We start from the raw sequence: 18,354 nt of genomic DNA on the forward strand, positions 1-18,354 counted from the left end.
CACCATTTTTATGCAAAGCAATTTATTTTGAATTATTTTTATGGCACTTAACGTATCCGTTGCGTAAGCATATTATGACGCAGAGGCCAATTTGAGCACATTGCTGTGGCAAGAGCAACCTACACACATAAATATGGCTAACTACTTGTATGTATGTGTATTTGAATGTAGGGAGTTCGAACTCCACACATAGAGCACGATTAGGCGGTAAGAATTTTCAAGCTGATGGATCAGAATCAAGACAACGACCTTCACCTCTATAGCATTTTCTTTAACTCCGGTGAGAGAGTAGATACTATGCTACCGCTAGCATCGCTAATTTACTGAGTCCCGTCATGGCAATATGACAATTATCGAGGAGAGATATTCATAAAAGCTTTTGTTCCCTGTTAAGGGAAGGTTATTTTTTTACAATTTTATTATGGAGGAATAAAAACAGATCACATCCGATTTTTTGCATATACATACATATACTCGTATTAAGAACCATAAAATAAAAAATATTTTATGTCAAAAAAAAAAAATGGCGGAAATATCAATGATCCCGTTGATTGACATTTTTTTGCGGCCGTCAACTTCCTGGATAGGCTTCTTATCCGAAACGAAAAAAAGTAAGCTTTTTTTGGTCTGGAAGCTTTTATCAAGTGCATAGTCGAGGGATTTTGAGAATTTCGAAAAATCGGGGATGCAGTCCAGGATTTTGTAAAAAGTGCCATTTTTACCTGTGTTTTTCGAGATCAAAATACTTAAACATCTGTCAAAATGCCATTTGTCTCGGAAAAGCGCTCTATCATGCACTTTAGTATAAAATTGTCTATAAAATACGCTCTAGTTCAAGTAAATCGGTTAAATAATTCGCTCGCAATTTTGATGGTCCGATGAAAAAATTTAGTTTCGAGGAAACGAGCCTCAAAGTTTTTCGGTTGTATAGACCGCAGCATGAAGTGCAATGGTTCTAGGGCCTATTTCTTCGAAAATAATATAAATAAAAAAAAAAAATATTCGGAGTAAACCAATGAAACTTCGAGACTTTTAATAGTTTTTCAATTGATTATTTTTTTTTTTAATTTTGAAAAGGTATGTATCTCCCCCCTTAAGTAACCTCAATTCGACTTGAAGGACATTTATTCAAAAAAGAGGCTAGTAAGAACTAGCAAAACGATTTCCCTGGGATGCAAATAGCGTAGCCGAACTTAACTTTTATTCTTGTTATTTCTATTTCCACAGTCGTCGAGGCAACTCTGGAGGTTTTCGTGTTGCCTTAGCAATACACGCGCTCACTGTTGTCAATTCAAACTGTTTATTTGCCACACATAAACAAATACTTTCAAGGTATTTTAATCCAACACGTTGTGTAAAAACAATTTTTCAATTAACATAAAACCAAATAATGAATTTTTCATACGTCGAATTTCCCTGCACAATCTCTTTGAACGCATTTAAAGCTAACTTCAGTGCGGGCGACGTGATACTACCGCGACTGCATGACAAATCCCTGGATGTCAGCGCTAGCCAGCCTACAAGAGATAACGACGGTGGCAGGCAACAGCAGCAGCCAAATCAACCGGAATCACTGCGTCATTTGGTACTCGATGTCATCATTGCCAATTGGAATGGTAATAATTTCATTATGAATACAAGTAGCATATTTAAATCCAAATAATATATCGCTTATATGCGTGCGTATACACATAACTACACTTCCTGCCAGACAATCCCATCTTCGAGGCGTTGACGCGACAGGAGGATGGCAACTACATACTTGCCCACCTGGATACACAGTTGCCGCTTAAGTTGCTCAGCGAACGCATACGTGACGATTTCTTTTGGCGCCGTTGTTGTCAGCAACGCTGGAAGCCACACCACCACTCGAATGGCCTGTCACAGCCGCAGCCCTGGATTAGCATCTACATGCAGCGACATCTGCAGGAGTTCATCGAGCGCGTGGAGACGTGCGACTACGAACGGGAGCAAGTACAAGCGATATTAAACATTTGTGCACCATATGTAAATCAAATGGAGATAAAATATTTGAAACCGGCCGCCGATGGACGTAATGGTGAGTGGGGCGACTGGCAAGTGCCAGGCCGGATAGGGTAAAGTTGTCGCTGTTGAAAGCTGACAAATGCCAAGTGTATTAATACTATTTAGTGTGTAACGTCTTGCTTTTGTCTTAACAATACAGATCACATTCCACTCGATTTCATATTGAGCAACTTGCCCGATTTGCAAACGCTACGCTTGACTTACGCCACCAAGACGGTGGGCAGTCACTTTTGTCTGGGCAGCAATACACTTTCACAGAAAGACATAATAACGCTGTCACGTGGTTTGAGTCAGTGTCATGAGTTAGTGACATTCTGGTAAGTATTACTTTAACTTTGTAGTTTGAGCATCATACAGAGTGTGCCATCTATTAAGTTGGTTAGTGCACATTGAGTAACTACTCTCTATCGGGTGTTACGTACAGAAATCCGTAAAGAAAATCGGGGTAATCAAGTAAGTTCGCCATATTTGGAAATATTATGGCCAGCAATTTTTTGCTGCAAGAAATATAAAGTCCACATGTTCATCGGAATATTTCCAGGACCTTGAAAAAACTTTCTGACTCCATCTCACGAATAGATCGTTTTAAGAGTTTAATTTGTCAATAGTTTGTTCACATAAAATCGGTACATCTTCGCTGTTCACGATAACATTCTACCGAAGTCAAATCATAACTCTATGGAATATTGTATCCTGCCGAAACTAATAACACCCAAGACCAAATCTTCCACTTGGACATTCAAAAATTATATTAGTGTTATACCGTGGTGTTTAGTCAGGGAATCCAAAAGATATAAACCTATATACATGTACATATAAATGATCAGCATGACAAGCGAGTCTACTTAGCCATATCGGTTCCTCAGTTTTTGAGATATCGATCGGAAATTTTGTACGTGCACAATCTTAAAACTGTCATACAAACTGAACGATCGGATCCAATTGCTTGTATAGGAAATTTTTCATTTTATGAGATTTTCACGAAATTTGGCACGCGTTATTGCCTAAGGCAATAGTACAATCTCCGAAAAAATTTCATAATAACATGTAGCTGTCATTCAAGCTAATTAATCGCAATCATATTCTGTTAAGGAATTTTTTGTATTTGTGAAGGTTATTATGCCTTCGGTGCAATCGAAATTAACGTTTTTTTCTTATTTAGGAAAAATTTCAGCACAATGTTTTGAAGTCGCAATCTTAAAATCATGCTAAATTTGTCAAAACGTATCTTCCCCAAATCAAATTTGCCGACACAAGTGTTAGCCCACCCTGTAAGTATATATTTCGCAGAATTTTTAATCACTATCCTTATTTCTGTTGTCAGCCTTCATAGCACTAAGCTCGAATCTTATCAACTACCATTTTTGGCGCGTGCTTTGGACAAGGGTTGTCACAAGCTTACCTCCTTGTCTATAATACATTGCTCAATGCGCGATGCGGGGATTAAAGGATTTCTGAGCGCATGCAATAAGGAATCATTTAACATACTGGAAGTACTTGATTTAACTGATAATCGAATAAGTGAGTGTCTGCATAAATTCAAATCAAACTCTCTACTCTTTAACTAACATAAAATTATTAAAAATTATTTTTTTTCCAAACAGCTTCCGAAGGTGCTTACGTACTTAGTCGCACCATGAAAGGAGTCTCATTGCGTAAGCTAATTCTACGCATGAATCCCATACAGAGTGATGGTGTTGCCGCAATATTTTCTCTTCTGTGTGACTTACCCGTTGAGACACTAGACATCAGTGGCTGTTCAATTTGTCAGTCGATCACAAAGCTATTTATGCAGTTAATCATAAAAAATAAGTCTTTAGTGACTATTGATATATCAAATAATGATTTAGGCGAGGTATTCAGACATAACAAAAAACGAATAGTAGAATATAGAAATTGTGTTATGTTCTCGCAGGAATTCGGCAAGCAACTCTACAAGATCATAGGCTTCAATAAGGTTCTACAGCATTTGGATTTGCGCAACACTGGACTAAGCTTGGATTTGAGAAATCAAATAAAAGAGGTTCTAAAAGGCAACAAAGTGAAAATTGAATCATATTTGAAAACAATTGTAAAAAATAAGCAATAAAGATGAACATTTCTAACATATCTAGTTTTATTCCGATGAGAAGTTTTAATGATATAATATACGTATATGTAGCTCTCTTGGTTTTGGTTGGCAAAACTAAATTTTCCGACTTAGTTAATAGCTCTTAGAGGAATGACGAATTGAATAAACAACTGCTGTATATCATATAAATTGTCATAATTATATAGGCAAAAAAAAAACAAGAAGTTAATCCACTTTAATTAAATATTTTCACACTGAACTTTTGTATAGAAAAAATTTAAGAATGATTGAAAAATCGTATACGGATTTCCTCACAACTCAGATGTTTCATTTAATAGATGCAGAATTTCTAGAAATTCCCTTTCCATCTCTTCTTCTATCCTCGAAAAAAATCACTTGAGAATAAAAAGGACGTCGGGAAAAAATGTCTATAACTTCTCGCATTAAACATTTAGTTTCACGTGCGGATTGTCAGACGTAGGTAGACATTACTAGGCTAAGAGTGATTTGCTCAATGCTCGGTTAGCAGCTATTTGCCAGTTAAGTTCTGGTTAACTTAACCAAAATTCGTTTAATTCGGTAAAGAACATTTTTAAAACTTAACTATCAGATGGCTGTTAAACAGATATTGAGAAAATGACTCTAAGGGAGTTGTACCAAAATAGGGGACATGTAAAACTAGTTTTAATGAAGTGTTAAGCTGCAAACTAAATTTACACATCGTTTTAGACTGTTTAAAACTTCAACGCAAAAGTCAACCGACAGAAAATAATTGTAATTTCTAGCATATTTAATACATTGACCTTAAGAAGCGTAATTTTCAATCCTAAAATTATAATACTTTTTTTACCGCCATTAAACTTATGTGCAGGCGCTTCGTAATGCTGTTGACGCCGGCGTTTTCTAATTAGATTCCGTCACAGTTTTAACCCTCTTAAAGCCATTAACAAAGAAAAACACCATTTTTACTCTCAAAGGTCGTTCCTTCGAATAAGGAAAGCAGTACTGTTTACGAAAACAACGAATGATAAAAATAAAAGTGTAAAAAATAACACACACACACTAATAAAAACAACTTTCCCGAAACAATATAAACAAAAAGTGCTAAGAATAACAAAATAACAGAAACTTTTGACTGAAGTGGACAACCGCTTTTACTTAACGGAGCTACTTAATATGTGAGTGTGCCCTTGTTGAGGGTGGTGTTGGCACTTAAGAGCTACCATTAAAAAGGATACCATGCGCATGTACAAGTATGTATGTATGTGTGTGTTTGAGGGAACAGTTGAAGGTGTTTGGGGAGGGAGCGATAGGGTATGGCAAAGAACATGCAACGTTGAAAAAAAGTTAAGTGCGCCCAAGTAAAGTCAGCGGTGAAAACAAATTATCAATATATCTATGTATATGATTGTATGTGTGTCGGTGCTTAGGTAAGTTTGTATCAGTTTTTGCGCTCTCCCCTTTTCGTTTAATGGTTGTTTTACAAATTGCTGTAGGGATTTGAACTTTTGCCATCAGTTTTAATTGTCCTTGTAGCATTCAACTCTGAGGGCGAAGGTAAGCTAAATTTACGGATTAGATTTGGATTTTTAAATTATGGACTTTTGATGATTTGAGTACCGAGTAGGCATTTTTCTGTAATAATAAGTACTATTACAAAATTTATTAAGTTTTCTCTCATTTGGAAAGAGTGGAAAAAAACGATCGAGTTAATGAAGAATATCCCCTAGCTGGAAAAGCTCGAATTAAGCAAATTGCTTTAATCTACTATAGAAAATAATCCATTTATAATTGAGATAGGTAACTGACAATCAGTGTGATATACTCGCACATGTATACATACATATATTATATATTTCTTAGTGAACGGTGAGACAAATTGATCTTGCTATTTCGGAGTCCTCGCCTCTGCGACTAATAGCGGCCATACACAGGCATACATGTGCGTTCGATCGGTATGTGTAAACATGCGGTTTACTCGTGTATGGGCTTGTTCGCGTACCGATCCATGTTCGCGAAAATGTTTGATTTTTTACGATCGGTGCGCGAGCATGTTTATCGTGTATGGCGTTGTGAGCGCACAAAATCTCATTTCTCTCGTGTCGCCGAGCAGTGAAGATCGCGGACAATTGCAAGTGTTAAGGGGAGAGACTGCTTTAGAGGCTTCAAAAATCGATTTTTTTTGAGGATTTTTTTTGGGAGGGAAAGAAATAAATTGATTCAAGCGAAATTTCTAGGCTTTATAGTAGTCATATATTTGAACATCTTTCACAAATTTTTTGAATACGAAATCTTTGATATTCTGCCTTTAGGAAGCAATCACCCGATGCATCTCGCATATGCATTTATCAGGAAAAAAAAAATTCAAAGAGATTCCTGTTTTTTAATAACTTATCTTCTAGTTAAACTAAGAGAATTCCAAAAAAAATTTACTTTATTTGTTTAAAAAATATGTTCAAACTTGACTTTTCTAGTTTTTTTTTTTTAGTTTAAATAGAAGACAATTTTATGCCAAAGATAATAAACTTTGCCCAATTCCAAACTTTGCCCGCCAATTAAAATAATCGTAAAAAATAAAAAACCGAGAAATCGCGCTTTTCGCTTTTTGCCCAAGTGCTCATATAACTTGTATGAATCTGTCTGACGCTCGGACACTATTTCCCTTCTAGCTTCGACATATTTCGAGTTCCAATCTATAACTTTGTTTGTTGTTAGATAATTTTTAAAGAGATTTAAGCGATTGTTTTAAGCTTCAAAGCAGGCTCTCCCCTTAATAAAGATTTAGTATCTGAATTTATTGATCTTATAAAAAATTAATTGGCAATTTTGGCAAACGAAAAGTGATAAATATAAAAATAAATGAGAAAAATAAAAGTTGGAATAACTAACTTATTAACGAAATACAAAGAAATAGATAAAAGTGCTACATTAGAAATAAATTCGAAGAAATGTTCCGCTTGCCTGTCGCACATGTTAACTGTGTGAAGAACGAACGCAAAATGGATTTGTGTGTCGTGTATGGGCAAACGAATTCACACAGATCGAACGCACAAGTGTGCCTGTGTATGGCCGCTATAAGCCAAGTTGTAATGTTTATCTCAAAATGTCTAAGTAAGTATGCATGAGTTTGAAAGCAAATCATTTCACCTATCATAATCCATTTCGCTTTTCACTTCCCCGTCATAATTTCCATGCATACTCGATGATGGAGGAAAAAATTTTCCGCGTATGCTATTTTTCAATTAAAATCAAATTGTTTTCTTGTCTGGCTTGGATGAGCGTTGTTTTTCTTTCAGTGCGACTCTTGTTTATTTAGGATGCTTGTAGCAATTCTTCTGCAATGTACATATATATGTATGTGTGGGTGGAAAAAGCGCTAAATATATACATATGCCATGTTTATATACATACATTGTAATACATTTTTACATGGGTACGTACATATGTATGTATTAATGTCTGCACATACCACACACATTACAGCAATAACACATTAGTTGCAAGTCTAAATATTTCAAATTTTCATTTTATTTTTTTGTTTTTGCAAATAAGTAAAAGTGTTAAATTGAATTTAAAATAAAGCGCACAAAATAAAATAGACAAAATCAACAACTAACGCAGAAGAACTGCGCAAAATAAATAATGTATGTAAGAATATACATATGTACATACATACATGGGGGGTGGAATGGTGGGTGTTCAATGTGGAGCTTTTGTGGACGGAGTGATGAACACCATTCCACGCGTAGTGTCTTTCCACACAACAAAATAGTGTTTTTGTGCTTTGAGGGGTATGTGTTTGTATCAACTTCCTTCCTGCCTGTCACCTCCCTTGCTTAGTTGTTGTAGTGTTGGGCTGTGGATGGTTGGATATTTAGCACCACATAAATCTTTCACGGATTCGCAATGTGATTTATGTCGATGAAAAGTTTCTGCGCAAAAATATGCAAAAATACCAAGACTATGAATCTACGCATTACATTCATGCATACATTGAAATACATATTTATACCTATATCACCCACGTGTTAATATGGTGAAAAATTAATGGCAAGTTAAAATTCACTTTGGGTTAACTCTAAAGACTGGCGAAACAACTAATTTTTCTACATGCTCCACTTCTTCTTCTTCCCTAATAACACCACTTATATCAATTTGCGATTTTTTAAAAATCACTGTACGATGCCGTTACGCAATGCAACAATTATTGTAATTTATGCCATTTAAGTTAATTGCCATTTTCGACAACGAACATGTTTAACAAAAAACAAAAATAATCAGCTAAACAAACGCGAGTGGGTTAAAGTGAAATGCAATTAAAAGCAATCGCCCAAAACCGTCTTAGCTGGTGTGCTGGTGTGACCTCAAACCAGCTCGCAGCGTCTTCGGTCAATATGCTTTCACGATGAGACATCGCCTATTTGCTTGAAAAGTTATGATTTTTATTTATGATTCCCATTTAGAAAGGCACTTTTTTGGCTGCTGCGCATCTTCATCGCCAAAGGGTTAAATTCGTTTAATGGTGGGGAAAAGTTTGCAACGAAAATATAACGAGCGCGCCATGAAAGTTTTCAAATTAAATTAAAAATTGTTGATGACTCAAGCATTTTAGCTGATTTGACGCAGAAAAGGGATACGCAAGATGTCGCTGCTATTAAATGTCAATAAATCAGCGATTTTTACTAAATGATGAGGGTTTATTTAAAATATGTCAGGAAATTTTTTAAATTAGGAAAATTTAATTTTTTGTTATTGTTTTTGTTGAAAGAAAAACGACTTGGTCCAATATAATATTTGTACTTAAAAGGCATTTTATTTACAGTGGATTTATTTTGGAATTTTTTGTTAAAGCACCACTCTGATTGAGGTATCTCCAAAAATGCAAGCTGAATGCATAAATCGGTACTTCAGATTTCGAAAAACGTTGACCTGGAAGAAAAAATAAAATATTGGATGACTAATCGCAACGATTTTCGATGCGTGAGAGCTCGCATTGTCATTGTGAAGAGTGTTCCGTCCTCGGCAGTTGATGTTCCTGACATCTTGAAAGACAACTGTCAAAAAAATGGTTATGTACCACTCAGAATTTACTGCTCTGAGTTGTTCTCGTTGTAATTACTTCGTGCACGAACAACTTTTGTTGGATTCGGTTTGTCTGGAAACACCCATACAATCGACTGCTGTTAACTTTCGGGCTCATACGCGTAAATCTAAGAATCATCACCTGTCCCGATGTCATAAATCTGTTTCGAAGCATCAATGTGACAAGAACATTTTTTTGCTCGATTCACAAATTGTGTGGGACCCAACTAGAAAAAAATACATGCAATATTTGAACGACCTTCACGAAATTCGTTTGATCTGATCTACGACTTCGACTAAATTCACCATTCCATCGTTAAACACGATCCTTTATAGAGCTTGATCGCAAAAAATTTAATTAAGTTTAGCAATGCACTGTTTTTGACTTAAACCAAGTTGTTAAAAAGTATTTTAATTCAATTTTTTCCGAGTTGAATATTTTAAGTTACTGTAAACAACAAAAATTGCACACTGAGTATGTAACATTACGATAAAGTTGTGAGTTGCCAGATTGCAACAGGAGGGCTGCTACATCCCGAAACACAAAAGTAAACCTACATATGTACGTATCTTCGAAAAATCGACGGAATCCGTTCTAGTCGAAAGGACCGAAACAATGGCAAGTGTTCAAGTGAGGGAAACATATGTAGAACCTACAATGTGATAAACCTTGAAGTCAAAAACTAGAAGCAGATAATCTTACGAAAAAGAAATAAATATATGCCTTTCAATACACTATAATATGTTTCATGTCTCTATCAGCGGAATTACATAATTCTCCCAAACGATCCTTACTTCGAAACTGAAAAGTTTCTGGCCAGCGCAGAATCGAGTTATTTAAAACTTGCCTTTGGAACAAAAGTATTATAGTTAAATTAAAAACCAATAAAATAAATACCAAATTGGAGATGCGGGGCATCGATCCCCGTACCTCTCACATGCTAAGCGAGCGCTCTACCATCTGAGCTACATCCCCAGTTGTCACCTTTACTACACCTCAACTACGTCACATGCGAAATGAGGTAATGAGGTAACAACAAAAAGTAAAACTATTAAGATATGCAGTAGACTCAGGTAGCCAACAAACCATTGCTCTCAATTCTTCTAACACAAATCTTCAGTAAACCAGTGCAAACCAGAAAAAGTTGTAACGTTTGATATTTTGGGCCAAACAAGTTTATTTTTACTTTGAATTTTGGTGCGTATTTCAATAAGCCTTTGCATGTGAGATTTCAAATTGCTACGTTATCTTACAGATGTTGATATGTATGTACTATGTACATTTACAGCCAGAGTTTTTCTAGGCATGCAGCATTCAGAGGTCCATAAATAGGAGTGTCTAATATGCATATGAGTATTACTCATTACCATTCATATTTGTTTAATATGTGTATTAATGGAAAATAACGAAATTATTCAAAGTAAAAATTTAAAATAACAATATAACTAGCCTTTAGCTAATAACCATTGAAGACGAAAGATATTTTATGCGGCTCAATGGTCTAGGGGTATGATTCTCGCTTTGGGTGCGAGAGGTCCCGGGTTCAAATCCCGGTTGAGCCCACTCTACTTTTTTCGAAAAGTTTGGACATTAAAAAAAATATTCTCTAAAAAAAATTAATTTGTAGAAAGCCATCAATCACCTAGTAGTAAACGCTCTTCTCTCTTTAGGCGAAAGTAAATTTAAAATTCGCTTATATTTATTGTGCGTGCGTACGAGTAACCGCATGAGTGCACACAAAATAAACAGAAAAACGGCAATAAAAATGGTTTGGCTTTGCGGCGCCACAGTGTGGGCTGACGCTATGCTAAATATAAATATAAGTTGATACATACAAACAAACACAATAGCAATAGTATCTAATACTGATTTTCGCAAGACGCCACTGTAGTCACATAAAACAAATAAAGCGCTGCAAATTCGACTATTCACATGAGTTAGCAACAACAACAAAAATATTTCAAATATAAGTACATACATATGAAGGCATTAATATGACGCTTTGACACAACAAATATTCATGTTTGCCTGCATATTATCATATAAATACACGAAAAAACAATAAACAGCTGACAATGTTATTTTATTGCCCCCCAAACTACTCGCAACGGTAAAGAAAATGTGAAATTTTGCGTATAAAAATTCAATTCAGGATTCTGTCGTTGTCATTGACATTTTTTATGAGTATTTCACTCCTTTTCCTATTGCCAGTTAAGAAGTCACGAGTGTTCTCAAGCGGCGTGTGAGTGCCGCTGTAGTGCTCCTTCTCCCAATTTACGCTTTTCTTCGCTCAGCCGCAAGTTATTTGCATATTGCTTCCCTCCCGGGTGCTTTGTGCATACATATGTTTGATATGTTCGATATGAGAGCCTTGGGAATATCACATAAAACTAGCATTGAATTGACTTGTAAGTCATCTGAAAACCAACCAATAATAATAGCAACAAATATATGGAAGTGTGCTAAGAAAATTCTCAATCGTACTCGTATGACGTGAGAATTACAGCTTTAGAGTTGCTAAGGGAATTCGATTGAGATAAGTATGTATGTAACCCAACAGACGACTTGCATACTTATGTAGATAAACTGACCTAAACCCACTCAAAAAGACTAAAGACAGTTCTAAAGGTAGATAAATTATTATTATTTTTTTTAAATACTTTATGAGAAAATTTACTTCAAATAAATTAAATATTTTGAAGTAAGAGACGTCAAAGTTCGTGCGGAATCAAACATTTCAAAAGTGGACTCAGCCTAATTTTAGAGAAATGTTAATGATCAGTAGGTTTTGTTAAAATTATGATGAAGAGTGAAAGGGAGTAATTATCTATCTTAATTATACGGATAACTGTAGTATTACAAAAAAAATCTAAGCCATCTAATATAAAAAATTAGAACTAACCAAAGGGTTAATCCTGAATACGAAACATATTCTTAATGAGTATTTTATTTAAAACATACATATCTCGTTCTTCTCTTATATATGTATGTATATTATGAGACATACATACATATCGTCACCTGAAATATTTTCGGAAATTTACATTGGCATGAATGAAACATGACATAAAATGGAACATGAGTGAAAAAATTTTTTAATATTGGTTAAAACTGGTTTATACCTGAGCGCAGTACCTGAAAATGTTGGACCTATGTGATATTATGTATATAATTTGAAGTAGTGAAACATAATCAATAAGACACTCGATTTCGAATTTTTTGATGATACGTTATTTTGCATTTCAGGTTTCTATGTTATTGATAAGTGACGATTATTTTTTATGATCGCATATTTGCAAATATTAAACGCAAAGCTTGGGAAAAGTAAAAATTGCTCGTCGTAGTCAAACTTGGATGGAAATAGGTTTGTAGATGTTTGAAGCACGTTTCAACTTATTTGCATACAGACGAAATCGCTGATTACGGTTGTACTGTTTTATGATCTCACATAAGGACGTTAAGGGTTTGCTGACGGATCCATTTAAATAATAATTGAAACAGTCTTTTCACATTGACTTGTCAGCTGGTATTAGTGTTGTGCACAGTTTGCTTCTTTGAGACCTAAAAAGTTCCTTTCCGAGAATATGGGACCACCAGCCAATCACACTCCTCTTAAAGTAATAATATTTCCAAAAATATTAAAGTTAAAAATATACAAGTTCTATGGGACTAAGCTACCGCTACTAACAATAAGAAGAGTTAATGTATAGAATGTATAAATAGATACTTTTATATGCATTCACGCGCAAATCATCCGCCATTTCGCTCACTGAATATTAATCAAGCTTTTCCAAGCAATTCGCCAACAACCAGCCAATATTTGCCAATCAATTGCCACAAACACAAATTGTCCATTTTCCTGTCCGGAAAGAAATTTTAAAATACAAATATAAAATAAAATTCCAATTGAAATCCGCAACACAATGTGCACAACAACAACACAAGCCACTCCGACTGTCAATCGCAGTGAACCCAAAGAACTCAACGAGCTCGACCAACCGTACCCAAAGTGTGAAAGCGAGAGTATAGCGAAACAAGCGCCACCTAAAAAGCCAGAAACACAGCAGTGACATTCCCAATGCGCCGACTAAGTGTGAATATGCAGATAAAGAATAGGTGGCAAAAAGGTAAGACCGCGCGGAAGGGACATAAGGAAGCAGCAGATGTGTGAATGTAGCCGATTTTTCAACCGCAATAGTCGTATTTCCATTTTGATTTTATAAGACAGCTGAAGAGTGCACAATAAAAAACAGATATACAGTTATATGTGTAAGTGTCTGTAAATATTTAAATATAGTGAACCGCACTTGAGCGCCTGGCATATAATGAAAATCCCAAGTAGAATGGAAATGAGAATGAAAATTAAAATGAAATGGTAAGGTTTACGAAGAAGAAGCATAATAAAGTCAATGAGAGCAATAAGACGTAAAGGAGAGCGGTGGACACAGCTTAACAGCGAATCTTACTGAAACGCTGGGTAGCGGCTGTTGTAGGTGGTAATGGCGATAAGTCTAAATTGTTCAAATAAACTGTCACAGATTTTAATTTTAACCATTTGAATATAAAATTGCGTACAACAACAATGGAGCGAATGGACAGTTGTTGGCTGCCGTATGGTTATGGTATGCCGACGGTCAGCTTTCCACAGCATGCACAGCGCAAGCAGCTGTTGAAGACGGTAGTGAGGATGACAATGGAAAGCCATTTTATTAGAATCTTCGACAAATGGACTTTGAGGAATTCAGGAATTCGATAACAAAAAGGCCAAATGCTAAAGGAATTTGACAGCGAATAACAAGCGCAACTCATTAGTGGCTTTATGCACAAGTTTATAAATATGCAATGATTTGCCAACGGTAGGAAAACACAACCAAAAGACAGGAAGAAAAAAGTTAAACTCCGTGTTGCTAAAATGAAAAATAGCGTCAGCTCATTAGCACAAAATCAAGCTGGCGATTGTCACTTGCATTGTCACACACATGGCTGTCAGTCAGCCAGCATAAAGCACATATCCATAACATTGCAAACATTTTCCATAACCATGGCTTACATAATACGAGCAGAGAGAGAATGTTAAAACAAATGGTCAAGCATCACATTTCGCAAATTTGCAATTTACACATTAGCGCAGACGTGAAAAAGAAATAAGTAAAATGAACAAAAAACGACATAAACAAATCATAAAAAATTGCAACTTATGCGCAGACAATAACATAGCTACAGTTTCAACCAAATGGACAATGACAAACATGCAGAATTATTAGCATTATCATATTCAGCGCAGCATGCGTTATAGTTATAACCCGTAATACGGATGTACATCTAAGAGGATGGTGTGATAAGCCAGTGAGTTTTGGATTAAAAGCGGTTAAACTATTTTGTCTAAGCTTACCATAATTGTCTCCTATTCACTTGGACATTCCAGTGTTTCGGACCTGCATATCTTTTCTCTAAGGAATGTTTTCTATACCCATTTATACAACTTAGCTAAAAAGGTTACTTTTCCATATGAAAATATTGAAGAAAAGAGTGAAACTCATTGAAAAGGCTCCATTGATGGCTCTACTAGAATTAAATCCACATAATTTTTAGTTGGTCCGAATCTTTAAAAGGCGTATGTAGAAATTTGACAGCTGTCGGATAATTAGCTTGTAAATAATATCATTTGACCCAGCGACAGTCATCCGAGTGAACTGCACGCAATTAACCCGCTCCAAATCGTGGAAAGATTCAAATATCGGCTAGCATGTTTATGGCGTCTGTATTTTGGGAGGCGCATGGAAAATTTTTATTAACTACCTTAAAAAGAAAGGACCATAAACTACGACTACTACATAGCGTTATTGAACTATTTGAAGAACGAAATAGCCGAGAAATGGCCGCATTTGAAAAAAAAGAAAAATCTGTGTCACAAGTCAGTGAAAACGATGCGAAAAAGCTACCGCATCCACCATATTCTCCAAATCTGGCCCCCAGTGGCTATATGATGTTCTCAGAACTCAAAAGAGTGCTCGTTGGGAAGAAATTTTCGTCGAATGAAGAGGTGATAGCGGAAACTGAGGCACATTTTGAAGCAAAGGACAAATCGTACTACAAAAATTGTATCTAAAAGTTAAATGGTCGCTATAATTAGTGTATCACCCTTGAATGGAAATATGTTGAATAAAAACATGAATTTTGACAAAAAATGTGTTTTACTAAGGTAAGCCAGAGACTTTTAAATTGTCCTGTTATATACAATGTACTTGTAAAGTGCTTTATAACTAATTCCTCCATTGTTTCTGATATTAATCAGTAATAATAACCCAATCCAAGAGCCATAATACATAGGCTGCTATATATATTTCTGGACTAGGCAACACTAAGTGTTGCCAGGTGCAATTTTACATTTCCATTGGAAAGTTTGACATTTTTTAGCATAACATCACTCAGAACGTTTTGTCATTTAATCGTGAATTGTTTTATTTACAGGGAATTAAAAAATTCATCTCGGCCAAAAATTGGAATTAACTCGTGAACATTTTCGTGCGATCATTTTTCACAACTTTCGACGTGGATTATCACGACAAGAGTGCATCGATGAACTAAAATCTTTGTATGGCTATGAAGCACCATCCTATAGCACTGTGAAAAACTGGTACAACGAATTCAATCGTGGCCGACGCTCGCTCAAAGACGAATTCCGTGAAGGTCGTCCAAAAACAGTCGTTGTGCCAGAAAACATCGATGCCGTATGTGAACTGATAATGCAAGACCGTCATGTAACATACCTTCAGATAGAGGCATGCCTATGCATTTCTCCCACCAGCATACATTCGATATTGCATGAACACCTGGCCGTAAAATAGGTTTGTTCTCGTTGGGTCCCGCACAATTTGACAATCGCTCAAAAAAAGGCTCGTGTGGATTGGTGTAAAGAAATGCTGAAAAAATACGATCGCGGTGCCGAATCATGGATCTATGCGAATAAGCCCGAAACAAAACAGCAATCGACCGTGTGGGTCTTCCAAGACGAGCCAAATCCAACGAAAAAAACAAAAAAAAAAAACATTTTCGTTGATAAATATTATATTTTTATTATTAGGCCAGAAATATATATAGCAGCCCTCGTACCAACTTTACTAAAATTTTTATAAATTTATCATAAGTCCATTAAAAATCCATTATTTGACCAGGTAAAATCGTACTTCTAACACTCCACTTCTTTCGAGTTTGATATTTTTAAAGTTTTTTTTGCCAAGATGATCAACTTTGGAACTCTCTTCATTCGAAAAATATTTCTTCCAAGTCAACTTAGTTTATATTACTGTGTATTTTCTAATATGTCGAAACTGATAAAAGAGAATTTATATTTACTCCAAAATTTACGAGGTTTCATTATTCAATGATTGTGAAGTAAATGTAAAAGAGACTCCGCTAAAAGTTCGGCAGAAATTCAAAAACTCACGGTTTCATCTAACTTCTCTCGTGCAACTCACACTATATTTACGGTCCGTTCACACACTACTTATATGAATTACGTAGACAGCTAAATTGACAAAAGAAAAGACCGAAAATCCACTGTGAAAATGTACAAATGATATTGGTACATTGCCATTACCATAAGCCTCATCAAGGGAAATCAGCTGAGGAGCAGTGGGAGGTGGAAACAGTTTACCAAATCCACTGCGTGTTCGTATAAAGTACATACATACATATATAAATATACAAGTAGAAGTACAAGTTCACACTCTCCTTGAAGGTCCATTTTATATCGTCTGTTAGCAGTGATAAAATTGTGTAACAAGTCCACAGTGGTATGCCACATACTAAGTGGACAAATCTACCACAAATACAACTGAAATCACCCTCATTACAGATTAACATTTACCATGCGACAGCGAAAAAAAACTCAAGCCAACAATGAAAAGCTGCTGACCGCCAGACGACAAAAGGCGAGAAAATGTCGGGTGGCTACATAAAATTAAGGACCATACAAAAAATGCTATGCTAGGCCTGTCTTCACTGAAACCGACCGCTGTCAGCAGTTTTAACACCAAAATGGTTGTAGGCGGTGCTATGACGGCGTTGAAGCATAACAGGAAAGAGATAATAAGGTGAATGATAGTTAGTAAGGGAAGGATTTTAGGAATGTCTAAAGTGTGAGAAATTTTCGTATCACAAATATGTGAAACGGGAGGCAACACTTAGAAGAGAATATAAACTTAGTCACTAGAATAATTTTGTAGAATAAGAGCATGGAACTGAAGTAATGAGTGGAGAAGTAAAAGTCTCGAGTAAGTGACATTCAACAATACCCATTTGATATTAATTAAAGATCAAACGAACTCAACTGATAAACTGCAAAAATCCTTTGACATGGAAGTTCCAAGAAAACATGTGATAAAGTAATATAAATGGGTCTCTATAACAAAATCACAAAGATGAGGTAAAATAAATAATAATTATAATATAAATAATTTACCGTGAAATATTTTTCGGAGAAGTTGGATGCATATAATTTGTATTACCAGAATTGACGAGTGTATTAAGATCAAATTTACGGGTTTTTAAAACATTTTCTAACTTATGGTTTTTCAATTTAAGACTAAAGGTCTTAGGCAACAAAAATAAAAATACATTTTTCGACGTTTATCATTAAAACAAATGGCCGCTATCATTAATTTGCTTCTGTTTCACCAATATTTTGATAAACTTTGACTAATGCGCCGTTGCATTTACGCGCACACCCACACCTGCTTGGTAGTAGTGTCACCAATTCTATTGGCTCAACCTCGAACACCACTACTGACACTTCACGCTGCGTTCACCGGGCGCTTAAGTGAGCCATTTATCTCGGCGCTACCTCAAGCGACAGCATATCAGGCGCCAATGCCTCTGGCCTGACACGTCTTTAGCCAAAGCTTAAATCCACCAGTCACCAACCAAACCCAGAAGCTAAGTATGTACAAGTAATACGCCACCGATACAAACGGCGAACCAACGAGGCAACTAACTAACCTCTCATACCATCCCGAAAAATAAGTCCACCACCATTGCCACATTGCTGTCTTAATACAAAATCATTTATATTCCGATTTCCACATTACAACAAAGTTCAAGTAAAAACACCAAGGCATTTCACAGGATTTCGATTATGCCGACGATATCCTAG

The 18,354-nt window shown here is 35.7% G+C and overlaps 2 protein-coding genes and 2 non-coding genes across 4 annotated transcripts in view; 3 read left to right on the forward strand and 1 right to left on the reverse strand.

Moving 5' to 3' along the window:
* LOC105230290 (uncharacterized) overlaps positions 1-18,354 on the forward strand; it is a 237,065-nt gene that overhangs the window by 184,934 nt on the left and 33,777 nt on the right. The window lies entirely within an intron of this gene.
* LOC105230326 (dynein regulatory complex subunit 5) lies at positions 1,204-4,137 on the forward strand. Its single transcript, XM_029551971.2, has 6 exons — positions 1,204-1,616; positions 1,712-2,059; positions 2,186-2,363; positions 3,371-3,567; positions 3,651-3,901; positions 3,962-4,137. The coding sequence occupies exons 1-6, from the start codon at positions 1,391-1,393 to the stop codon at positions 4,133-4,135; spliced, it is 1,374 nt and encodes a 457-aa protein (XP_029407831.2). The 5' UTR covers positions 1,204-1,390; the 3' UTR covers positions 4,136-4,137.
* On the reverse strand, positions 10,103-10,175 carry Trnaa-agc (transfer RNA alanine (anticodon AGC)). Its single transcript has one exon. It is a non-coding gene; the product is annotated as a tRNA-Ala (tRNA).
* Positions 10,691-10,762, forward strand: Trnap-ugg (transfer RNA proline (anticodon UGG)). Its single transcript has one exon. It is a non-coding gene; the product is annotated as a tRNA-Pro (tRNA).

Source organism: Bactrocera dorsalis, chromosome 2 (genome assembly GCF_023373825.1).
Source record: "Bactrocera dorsalis isolate Fly_Bdor chromosome 2, ASM2337382v1, whole genome shotgun sequence".
Lineage (NCBI taxonomy): Eukaryota > Metazoa > Arthropoda > Insecta > Diptera > Tephritidae > Bactrocera > Bactrocera dorsalis.

Coding starts and splice junctions, on each gene's coding strand:
- LOC105230326 (XM_029551971.2), top strand. CDS start 1,391: ATGAATTTTTCATACGTCGAATTTCCCTGCACAATCTCTTTGAACGCA. Junction 2,364..3,370: donor CATGAGTTAGTGACATTCTG/GTAAGTATTACT, acceptor TTCTGTTGTCAG/CCTTCATAGCACTAAGCTCG. Junction 3,568..3,650: donor TTTAACTGATAATCGAATAA/GTGAGTGTCTGC, acceptor TTTTCCAAACAG/CTTCCGAAGGTGCTTACGTA.